Source organism: Falco punctatus (genome assembly GCF_963210335.1).
Source record: "Falco punctatus genome assembly, chromosome: 4".
Classification (NCBI taxonomy): domain Eukaryota; kingdom Metazoa; phylum Chordata; class Aves; order Falconiformes; family Falconidae; genus Falco; species Falco punctatus.
The window spans coordinates 47,268,338-47,279,460 of record NC_137583.1 but is presented as its reverse complement, the minus strand read 5'-3'; the positions used below and the strand labels follow the sequence as shown (position 1 = coordinate 47,279,460).

General features: G+C 66.5%; 1 protein-coding gene across 5 annotated transcripts; it reads right to left on the bottom strand.

Annotated features, from left to right (window-relative positions):
• Positions 1-169: 169 nt before the first annotated feature.
• MFSD12 (major facilitator superfamily domain containing 12) lies at positions 170-10,757 on the bottom strand. 5 transcript variants are annotated; one of them, XM_080385148.1, is made up of 10 exons: positions 10,042-10,757; positions 5,342-5,552; positions 4,197-4,320; positions 3,756-3,953; positions 3,444-3,536; positions 3,251-3,343; positions 2,332-2,502; positions 2,004-2,093; positions 1,495-1,625; positions 170-813 (listed from the first exon to the last, which is right to left on the bottom strand). In XM_080385148.1, the coding sequence occupies exons 1-10, from the start codon at positions 10,328-10,330 to the stop codon at positions 330-332; spliced, it is 1,884 nt and encodes a 627-aa protein (XP_080241274.1). In that variant the 5' UTR covers positions 10,331-10,757; the 3' UTR covers positions 170-329. The 5 variants fall into 5 exon arrangements, with proteins under 5 accessions (XP_080241274.1, XP_080241275.1, XP_080241277.1 ...); XM_080385149.1 differs by lacking the exon at positions 10,042-10,757 and adding an exon at positions 6,421-7,556; XM_080385151.1 differs by lacking the exon at positions 10,042-10,757 and adding an exon at positions 6,395-6,533.
• Positions 10,758-11,123: the final 366 nt, after the last annotated feature.

Sequence of the window (11,123 nt, the reverse complement as noted above, 5' to 3'; positions counted from 1 at the left end):
CTAGAAGGGGGGGGCTCGGGGGGGCCCGCTGAGGCGCGCAGAGCCCCCATTGGCTGCCCTGCCGCGGGAGGCGGGACACCCGCACGGGACCAATCACTGGGCTCCAGCGCGGCTGCGCGGCGGCCATTTTGTTTGCGGGCGCAGCCGCCATCGTTGTTGAGGGCGGCCATCTTGCGGGGCTGCCTGCCTCCTGCCGCAGGACCCCCGCCATTTCCCCGGTGCTGGGGCCTGCCTCTGCCCGAGGGAGAACGGGGCAGCCCCCAGGCGCCCTTGTGCACGCCCCAAGCCGAGCCCGGGCCCTGGGTGCGGAGGGAAGACACTGAGGGTGTTTATCCGCGGTTAGAGGTGCTTAGTTGTTGTGGTATTTTTTTTTTCCTCTCCTTTTCTCCTCCTTTAAAAAGTGCTATTTGTACATACTGACCATAAAAAAGCAGGGTAAGGCCGCGGGCCGGGCGCCCGCCCCCCCCTCCCCGTGCTGGGGCTGGCCTCCGCCACCCGGCCCAGGGCCTTCTAGTGTTACACGTGTGCGAGCACAGGGCGACATCCTTCACATGTCCCCGGGCAGGGCGCGGGGCTGGGGGGCCACAGTCCAGTGCAAAGTGCCAGGGAGACGGGGCAGGGGGCCACCCCCAGAGCCCAGCGCCATCCGCTGCGGCAGGGTCCCCCTGGCAGAGCTGGGCAGCCTGGGCACCGCGGGGGCCGAGGACAGGGGTCCTGCTCAGTTGATGGTGCTGCTCTGGCTCCTTCCCTCCGTACTCTCCATCCCGCCGTAGGGGGTCCCCACTCCGCTCAGCCCCTGCAGGCAGGCAGCATCTGTGGGGACAGGGGGGAAGGGACACATTAAAGAGTCGTCACAGCTGCCCGTGACCCCCATGTGCTGGCCTGGACCTTCAGGACTCTCTTGCCACTGGCACGAGGGGCCCTGCCTAGCACGTCCCCAGGCTGGCACAGGGGGGTCCATCCTCTGCCCCCACCCCAGAGCAAGCCGCAGGCACCCAGCAGGGCAGAGGCAGCTGCTGAGCAGGCACTGGTGCCCAGGTCCTCAGCCTGGCAAGGGGCACCCCAGCCCCTACCCCAACATTTGGCTACCAGCCACAGAGCAGCCCCCGCCACCCCCTGCTGACCCAAGGGATGCCAGGGTCAGCATGGCCATCGCAAGGCCAGGCAGGGATGGATCCTGCCCTCCCGGGGGGCACAGCAAGCAGGCACAGCCCCCAGCTCCGGGGCCACGAGCGGCAGAAGCAGGATGGTGGCCTTGCCCCATGTGCCTACCATGAGGGTCCCCCGCTGCAGGCAGGGCCACACGCATCCCCACAGCCAGCCCTGCCACAGCACCGCACCTCTCACCAGGACGGGGCTCCCACCACCTCCCCACAGCCGGGGCCATCTGGAAAACCACTTCCACTTTAGCCCAGGCTGGTAGAGGACGCAGGGCTCCCAGTGCCCCCAGCCACATACATGCCTGCCCTCCACCATGCCCCCAGCCCCACTCACGGTAGCGGATACGGATGGGCCAGACCATGATGCAGCACAGAGAGGCGATGGCGACGATGGCAATGCCTCCAGTGACCAACACCATCACCCAGTGGTAGAAGCTGATGCAGGCAGGGCAGCAGAGCTCGGTCCTGCGGGGAGAGGGCAGGGACGTGGCTGGGTGGCCAGGACCGGAGCCCAGCTCCGTGCTGCCCAAGCGCCCTGGGGCTGCTGACAGTGCTCTCCTGTCCTCGGTGTCGGGACTGGTTCACACTGGAACGTGAGGGAAAGACCCAGGGCACGGGGAGAGGGCAGCACCCTGGACACCGAAATCCCCAGCCCCTTTGTGCGTCCCAGAGATGTAGCCCCTGTCTAGGGCCAGAGGAGAAGCTGAAGAAGGATTTAAGACAAATCAGGGCCGGTTTCCACTTGTGCCTCTCACTCCAAACCGGGGCTATCAGCTGCCTGGCCTCCGGGTGATGTGGCTGGAGCTGCCACTGGGAGGGCTCCCGCCTCGCAGGGATGCTTACGGGCACGGGTGCAGGTTCTGGATCACCATCACGGCCAGGCCGTTGGCCATCTTGTCGGTGAAGCTCATGGCGCCATAGACGAAGGCGCCGCTGTGCTGGGAAGGGAGAGGAAAGGTGACGGCAGCCACCGAGGCTAGCCCTGCCACCAGCCCATGCTGGCAGCGAGAGCCTTGTGCCCTCTCATGGGCACAGCCCATACTACAGCAGAGCCCGGCACAGGGGACAGGGCTGCCCGCACCCCCGGGCACAGCCCCCTCGCGGGGGTCTCCCTTCCCCGCTCCCCTGCTGGTGACACCCTGGGCCATCCCGGCTGGGAGGGCTGACGTACCGTGTTGGTGCCGATGAGGTCTGCTGTCATGGAGAGGGAGGTGACCAGGATAGTGGCGGAACCAGCCCCAAGCAGCGCGGCCGCCCCGTAGATCTCCGCTCCCATCTGCCTGGCCAGAGTCACCCAGGAGGCGAAGGCCAAGATCACCAGGATGCCCACGAAGTACGTCAGCTGCTCCGGGCCGGCACGGGGGCGGGCAGGGGGAGAAGGGAGAGCTCAGCGCCCGGCTCCGACGCACAGCAAGGCAGGGCTGACTGGGGCGGGGGGCACGGGGACCAGCTGCTGCCTAGGACCCGCGGGGGACAGCCCCAGCTCCCTCCCAGCCGGCTTTAAACAAGGAGCCCCCAGCCAGCAAGGGCCAGACTGTTTCCCAGCGCTGGCCGCAGCCGAAGAGCCGAGCCCGCTAAATTACTCCACTCCCCTTTAACGCAACGCCTGCACAGGGCACCGGGACCCCCCGACCGGCAGGAGAGGTGGGGGCTTGCTGGGGAACGGGGCTTGCTGCAGCGAGGAAGGGGATGCACTGGAGGAGCAGCCCCCTCCTGCTGGCACTGCAGACCCCCCTGCCTGCCCAGGGTGGCTCAGCCAAACCCCCCCTCTGCCTCTCACGGGCACCATGGAGCTCCCCCAGCCCAGTCAGGGCTGCACAGGGCAGGGTGACTCCGGACCAGCATCGCTCTCCTCAGCCTCAGAGGTGTGCAGGATAGGTCCGTGTCCCCTCACCCTGCCCACCCACCCACATTGTCCCAGCAGGACCCACGCTGCAGTAGGGGGTTGCTTGCAGAGGATGCACGAGGGGTCCCTGCTCTCCAGCCACACTCAGGTGTGCTGAGTGCTCTGCTCACTTGTGTGGTCAGGATATGGCCCCCGGGCACCTCCTTGGGTCCAACTCAAACCTCACCAGCCCCCCAGGACTCACATTTCGACCCAGCCACTTATTCACAGGCTTCATAAGGAAGGAAGAGAGGAAGCCACTGATGTACATCACCAGGGGGATGGTGGCGATGTATTTCTGCAAGAGACGAGGACGGGGAAATGAGCTCCAGACTGCCAGCGCGGGGCCCCTGCCCACGCAACCCCGACAGGCGGGCAGGGACCTGCCCCGCGCCCACCTTGGGCAGCAGCAGCGAGTTGGTCAGGTACATGGCGATGTAGGTCTGGGACAGGTTGACGATGAGCCGGGTGGACATGTAGAGCACCGCCACCTGCGAGGGGACAGAACCGGGCAGCACCGCTCAAACCGTGCAAGCCGGAGGTGGGGAAGGCGCCTTCCACCCCCGACCCCTGTCATGGCACAGATGCCCACCGAGGAGGGGGGCAGCCCCCCTGCCGTGGTAGGCGGGTGCCCAGTACGACCCACTTCTCTGTCCTCCCCCACACCAGGGGCACGTCCCCGCGGCGGAGGATGCCCGCGGCAGCCGTACCTGGTAGAAGGCAGGCTCCAGCAGCCAGTCTTTCCAGATGAGCAGCGGGTGCGTGGAGCTCACAGACTCCTTCTGCAGCAGCGGCGTGCTCTCGTCCAGCTGGGGCGGCGAGCCCGGTGGGTACGGCTTCTCTTTGGTGCCCAGGTGGAAGATGAGGGAGAACACGGCTCCCAGCCCCACCACAATGAGGGACAGGTTCTGGGTGAGGCAGAGGGAGTGAGCGCAGAGTGACCCCCCTCTGCCCGCCCATCAGCCACCCCCCAAAAGGCTGGTGGATAAAGAGGGGTTCCCAAAAACCCAGGGAGAGCTCAGGGCAGCCCCTGCCCAGCAGCAGGTGGGATTTCAGGGCACTGCTATTTCCCTCCCTCTGGTACCTCCCCAGCTGAAGCCACGTCCCACCCAAGGAGGAGAGGACCCCAGGGACTGAGCACTGCCACTTACCCGGAATATAGGGACATCCTGGATGCCGAGGTGCTCTGTGCGGTCAGGCTGGTCTACCTGGAAGTTCAGCAGGAGCCAGGCCAGGCCGTACACAGTGATATTGGCCATGACAGTAAAGGCATACCTGAGAGGAGACAGCACCTCAGGGTGACGCAGAGGGACGAGCACAGCTCCAGGCACAGCAGGGAAACCTCGACCAGAGGTGCCCTCCAAGCCAGGCACGCTACAGCCAGCTTTGCACCCCGGTGTCACTGCTGAGGTGACACTTCCAGGAGTAGGCAGCATCTCACCGGGCATTAGCCTTACTGGCGCACCCCCCAGCATGCCCAATCCAAATGTCAGGGCATGGCTGGGAGGAAACCAGGATCCCTCTGGGTCAGCCTGTCCACCCTCCAGCCACGGCTCACATCTGCTCCAAGGGTGCCCCAAGCTGCCTGAGCCGGTGTCCCCAGAGCCGGACCTCTGTGCCCCCAGGGTTACTCCAGCGCTGCCCCACATCCCCCCTGCCTGGCTGCGCTGCCGTCAGGGAGGGAACTTCCTCCCACCGGGGCAGATAAGGCAGCCCGGCTCCATCTGATAACGCTCCTTCCCGCAGCCTGATCCTGCCGATAAGCGGTGCTGAGCCGGGCTCCCTGCATGGAGCACACATGCTGCCCAGCCTGGCCCTGGAGCCACCCCTGCCTACGGGACAGCCCGCACGGGACCCTGCCCAGCTCTCCCCACAGGTATCCGGGGGGTCTGCTCCTCCCCGGTGAGCATCACCCTCCAGTCCCGAAGGAGACATGCCCCCAGCTCAGGGAAGCGTCCCACGGGCTGCGCCACCAGCATCCCTGGCATCAAGACATTCTCTCCTGGCACCAAAGGGTCTGGGCCACCAACCCAAAAGACCAGGGTCACTTGGTCACATCCTGCAGGACACCCACATGGCCCAGTTCTCGTCCTGCCTTACCGAGGGCTCCGGTGCACCATGGCACCCATGGGACCTCAGACCCATGGCACCCAGGGGACCTCCTGTCACACATGGCACCCACGGGACCTCAGACCCATGGCACCCAGGGGACCTCCTGTCACACAAGCGATGCGATGTGGTGCAGGCAGGACTGCTCCCCGGGGGTCAGGGGACACCCAGGTCTGGCTGTGCTCACCTGAAAGCTGTGAGCTCCACCTTCTCATGGTCACTGGTCACCAGCTCGGGGATGAGGGACAGGTGGGAGATCTGTGTGGCCGCCCAGCCGAACTGGAAGATGATGATGAAGGGGAGGTAGTATATGAAGGCTGCCCACTGTGGCGTGTTCTCCTTGCAACCCAGGCAGGGGTTGAAGATGAAGGGGAAGGACACGAGGACACAGGTAGTGCCTGGGAAGAGAATGGAGCAGTGAGAAGCTGTAAGTCCTGTTTCCCAGGGACCCAACAGCCCCAGCCGGCTCAGAGATGGATGGATGGATGGACACAGGACAGGTTCTGCCCCACGGGGCTGGGGAGGAGGGGTGGGCCCCTTCCCCATGTCAGGCGAGACACATGGAGCCCCAGACCCTCCCTCCCGTCCTGTCCAGGTTGATGACCACCTCGCACCCAGCAGTGAGACAGGCAGACACTTGCCAGCAGATTTCTCCCCAGTCTCCCATCTCCCCAGCACCACCTCGCACCCACTCTGCCCCCCTCAAGACACCAGAGGACAGACCCTCACGCTGTCACGACACGCAGCCGCGAAGCGCTTCTCTCCCTGTCTCCAACATGCAGATAAGCAGCCCCAAGGACACGCATCGCCCCACTGCCTGCCCGAGGGTGATAAGGCACCCGAGGGCCAGGAGGGCTCTGAGCTCTCCCGCGGGCATGTGGCCAGCCCATCCGTCCCTTGTCCCTTCTCCCGTGGGGCTAGCAGAGGGAGCCGTGCCCCCTCCCTGCTCGCAGAGGTCATCCGCAGAGCGATGGCCAGGGACGCCCCTGGTGCGATGGGACACACACAGGAGCAGATCTGCCCCCCAGCCAGGCTCTGAGCCGCAGGAAGGTCCCCGCTGAGTCAGGGACAGCAGAGCCAGGCGCCTCCCTCCGCCGCAGCCTAAGCGTGGGGACGCCTGCGTGGAGCAGGCAGGGACAGGCTGGCTTCTCCCTGCCCTTTTACAAGGTTACCGAGCAAATCTGCTGAGATGCTCCGCTGGTCCTGAGGCCCAGGTGCTGACGTGGAGATGGCCACGTACCCTGTCCTGCGTGTCCCCAGCCTCACCGGGTGCTGCTGAAGAGCCGTGGGAACCTGTTCCTATAGCTGAGGGGAACCTGCAGCCAGTTTGCCAGGTCCCCAAGGTCCCCTCTCCAGGAGACTTTGCAAGATCCTCCTCCTCACGAGTGACTTCTCCTCCTCTCGCCCATGAACTGCAATTCCTCCTCCTCGTCACTTCCATGTGACACAGCTATCCCAGCTGCCACAGGGCTGGGACAAAGTGGGTCTCCGTGTGCCGAGGGCAGGCAGCGAGAATCCCAGCCTGGGTCAGATCCATCCTGAGCAAGGACCCCGGCAGGGTGCTGTGTGCTGCCCCGCACCGGCTCGCAGCCAGCTCTGGGGTGCTCCAGGAGCTCCCTGAAGGGCAGGGAACTCGGGCACAGCACAGTGTCTCTGCCCTAGACAAGCCACCAGCATGGGAAGGGTCCAGGAAGGTCCAAATGAGACCAAGACCTCCTTGGTTCCCTGTTACAGGGCCGCTGGTTTCAACTAAGCCTTGTCTGGAGGTCATTAGTGGAGGGTCTGTCCCCTCCCTGGTCCCAGGGACTTGCCCGCATCCCAGGGGGACTCTGGGGCAGGAGCTGCGCTGCTGCCACCTGCACGTCCACCCCTGCGCCCACCCCCGAGCCATCCATCGCCACCATCGCACACACGGGAGACTCCTGTCCCTCCCTCCTTGTCACAGCCCTGGGGACAAGCAATGCCCACTGCCAGGGCCACCCGCACAGGGCTGCGAGCTGCACCCCGACACCCACACAGCCCCGGGTCTGCCCAAGCTGACACGGCCTCACCGTGAGCTAGAGGGGGGGGGGCCTGGGGGTCCCCACACTCCCAAGCAGGGCCATGAGAGCCTCCCAGAACCACCCTGCACATCCCCACGGCGCAGCAGAGCTCCGGGCTCTCATCTACCGGCCACGCGGGGCAGGATCACGGGGATGCCAGGCTGCGCGGCACAGGTGCCCCAGGCAAGGAATTTGGGATAGCACTGCCAGACCGGCGGCACAGACACTCATCCTTCCCAGGGTGCTGAGGCACGATGCTGCCCCAAAGGGGCTGACGAACAGGCGGGCCAGCGTGTGGGGCGAGCCAGCCAGGACCGCCGGCAGCCCAGCGCCGTGGTGGGGAGATGCCACCGATAGCAACTCGTGGTATCTCCCCCCCCCCCGCCCCCGCCGCCACCCCAAGGCTGTGGTTTCACAACGTTTCCTCTGATCTAAGCACGGGTTGCCACCAAATGAGCTGTCCCCCCCCCACATGAAGCATCTCGCCGCAGCGTGACCAAGCGAGAACGGCACCGGCGCAGCCGGTTCCAACAGGTTTGCTGGCCCCGCTCGGTCACACCGCAGTCAGCCGAGGCAGGCGGTGGGGTGGCCCCCAGCTTCTAGGAATGACCCACACTCCAGCCAGGGGGACAGCCCCCTCCCCGTGCTTCCAGCCTCCCCCCAGAGCAGACGGGGTGTGCGGGGTGCTGTGCTCCCTGCAGCCGTGATTCAGGACTTCCCCTTCGGTGCACACCAGGCAGCACCCAGCTGGAGGGGACCTGCTGGGGACGGGGGAAGCACAGCTCTGGCCACTTCCCTAAATCGAGGGTGCAAATCTAGCTGACAGGGTGGCAGGGGGTGAAACTGGCCCCCGCAGCCCCCTCCGTGACTGGCCAAGCAAAGCTCCGGGAGATCAGCCACCTTATCAGGCTCTTGTTGGGTTGCACAAAGCGGTTGGCCGAGATAAATTTGGGATCGAGATAAGAGCAGCCACGCTACAACCGTCCTCTCTCCGCGTGGGTCCACTCAGGGCGAGCTGCCACTTGGGTGTTAGTGTGCCACCGTTACCGGGAGGAAACATCGTGGGTCTTTAGCTCTGCCTGTCGATGGATGTTTCCTCCCGGTAACTGTTCCAGTTCCCTATCACCAGCTCAAGCAGGGATGGGGCCGGCTCACGGCACTGAGGACCTTTCTCCAGGTCACGCTGTCCCTTCAGAGAGGGACCCCGACCCAAGAGCCCTCACCAGCCCCATTGCATTTTCTGACCCCAGGGTACCATGCAAGAAGCTGAGCCGGTGCCTCCGCCGTGTCCCATGGGACCCTCACCCAGCAGGTGCCTCTGCTGCGGCTGGGAGCACGTGTGGGGTGCCCAGCCCCAGCGCAGCCAAGGGCCCCACTCCCTTGGTCACCCATGGGGACAACAGAGGCCTGTCTGGCCACAGGCAAGTCCCTGGTAAACCCCTGGGAACCCGGGAAAGTGCAGATTTTACTGTTAAGTCTCATTTTTGCTGTAGCGTTGAGTAGCTAAGCACACAGCTCTCACCCCGACGCGGTGCCACCGGCACCCAGGGACACCCTGCAGCCACCCGCCACCATGTGGGTATGGCCCAAGGGACAGCGGGGGTCCCTGGGATGTGAGCACCCAGGCAGCACCCACCGCTGCAGCATGGGCCTCTGGGATGGGGACAGTGACCAGCCAGGACAAGGGAACCGCCAGGAAACCTCCCCATCCAGGGTCAGCCACCTGTGCCTGGGGGATCCCGGAACACCCTGCTGTCCCCTACACATGGGGCACCCCGGTCGCCACCTCACTGCTGGGCACGGGGCACCCCAGAAAGGCACCCCCGAGTCTGCCTCCCTCCACACGGGGCCACCCTGGTTCCCTCCCCCCCCAGGGCATCCCCAGGGCTGGACCTCCACCCCAGAAAGGCACCCCCGAGGTTGACCCCTCCTCACCCAGAGCACCACAGAAAGGCACCCTGGGGCTGATCCTGTACCCCAGAAATGTTCCTCTGGGGCCACCCATCTCCACCCAGGGCGCCCTGGATAGGCAACCTCGGTTCTCCCCACAGAGGGTACCCCAGAAAAGCTCCCCCAGGGCCATCCCTCTCCACCCAGGGCACACCAGAAAGGTGCCCCCGAGGGTGACCCCCCTCACTCAGGAAACCCCAGAAAGGCACCTCCTCCACTCAGGGCATCCCCAAAATGCACCCTTGGCCCCATTACCCCCCCAGTGCACCCCAGAAAGGCACCCTGGGGCTATTCCTTAACACTCAGAGCACCCCAGAAAAGCACCCCCCCACTTAGGGCATCTCGGAGGGGCACCCTTGGCCCCGTCACCCTCCCAGGGCACCCCAGAAAGGCACCTCCTCTACTCAGAGCACCCCAGAAAGGCACCCTCAGCCCCGTCATCCCCCCGGGCACCCCAGAAAGGCACCCTGGGGCTATTCCTTTCCACTCAAAGCACCCTTTCTAGGCACCCTCAGGCCCTGTCACCCCCCACCCCGGACACCTCAGAAAGGCACCCCCTCGACTCAGGGCATCTCGGAGAGGCACCTTTGCCCCTGTCACCTGCACAGGGCACCCCAGAAAGGCTCCCCAGGGCAGATCCTGCACCCCAGAAACGCACAGCCTCCACTCGGAGCACCCCAGAAAGGCACCCTCGGCCCTGTCATCCCCCTCAGACACCCCAGAAAAGAGACCCCCTCCACTCAGGGCATCTCAGAGAGGCCCCACGGCCCTGTCACCCCCCCACGGCACCCCAGAAAGGCTCCCCGGGCAGCGCCCACCCCCACCCCCGCCTCCCCCCGGCAGAGCCTCCCCAAGAGCCCCCCGCTCCCAGTCCCCCACCCCCGGCAGCACCCACCGGCCAGGTGCCAGGACTTCCTCCGGCCGTAGCGGCCGCAGCCGGCGGAGCGGTCGGTCTCGTAGCCGAGCAGCGGCGTGCAGAGCCCGTCGGCCGCCTGCCCCGCCAGCAGCAGCGCGCCGGCCAGGCGGTGCCCGTAGCCCAGCACGGCGTGCAGGTACAGCAGCAGGTAGGTGAACCACAGCGAGGCGCACAGGTCGTTCAGGAAGTGCCCGGCCGCGAAGCTCAGCCGCGCCCGCAGGGACAGCCCCGCTCCGCCGGCCGCGGCCCCCGCCGGGGGCTCCGCCATGCCGCGCCCCGCCCGCACCGCACGGCTGGGCACGGCTGAGGCACGGCTCGGCTCGGTCCGGCACGGCCCACACCGCCGGCTGGGCTCGGCTGGGCTCGGCTGGGTCCGGCACCGCTCGGCTGGGCTCGGCTGGGTCCGGCACCGCTCGGCCCGCACCGCCCGGCTGGGCTCGGCTGGGGCTCGGCTGGGGCTCGGCCCGGTTCGGCCCAGCCCGCACCGCCCGGCTGGGCTCGGCTCGGCTCGGTCCGGCCCCACTCGGCCCGCAGCGCTCGGCACGACTCGGCCCCACTCGGCCCGACACGGCACTGCCCGGTCCGGCACCGCACGGGCCAGGCCAGGCCGGGCCGGGGCGGGGCGGGGCTGTCACGCTGCCCGGCCCCGCCATGCCGGTGCCCCCCCGCCCCCTGCGCCGCGGGAGGATGCTCCGAGCGATCCCGCCCCGGGGCCTCACCGCCCCCCAGCCCGGCGGGGTGCGGGGTGGGGCACTGGGACAGCGGGGTGGCTGCTGGCGTCAAGCGGGCCCTTCGTGCGGGTGCAGACTGGGGTGACTGGGAGCGGTGCGGGGGTACTGGGGTGACAGGGATCTCCTCTTGTGTAGGTAATGGGTTGACCCAGACCAGTATGGGAAGTACTGGGGTGACTGGGACCTCCTCTTGAGTAGGTACCAGGCTGATCCGGACCAGTATGGGAAGTACTGGGGTGACTGGGACCTCCTCTTGAGTAGGTACCGGGGTGATCCGGACCAGTCTGGGAAGTACTGGGGTGACTGGGAGCAGTGCAGGGGTACTGGGGC

Coding starts and splice junctions, on each gene's coding strand:
- MFSD12 (XM_080385148.1), bottom strand. CDS start 10,330: ATGGCGGAGCCCCCGGCGGGGGCCGCGGCCGGCGGAGCGGGGCTGTCC. Junction 5,553..10,041: donor GAAGTCCTGGCACCTGGCCG/GTGGGTGCTGCC, acceptor TTCTCTTCCCAG/GCACTACCTGTGTCCTCGTG. Junction 3,954..4,196: donor AGGATGTCCCTATATTCCGG/GTAAGTGGCAGT, acceptor TGCCTCACCCAG/AACCTGTCCCTCATTGTGGT.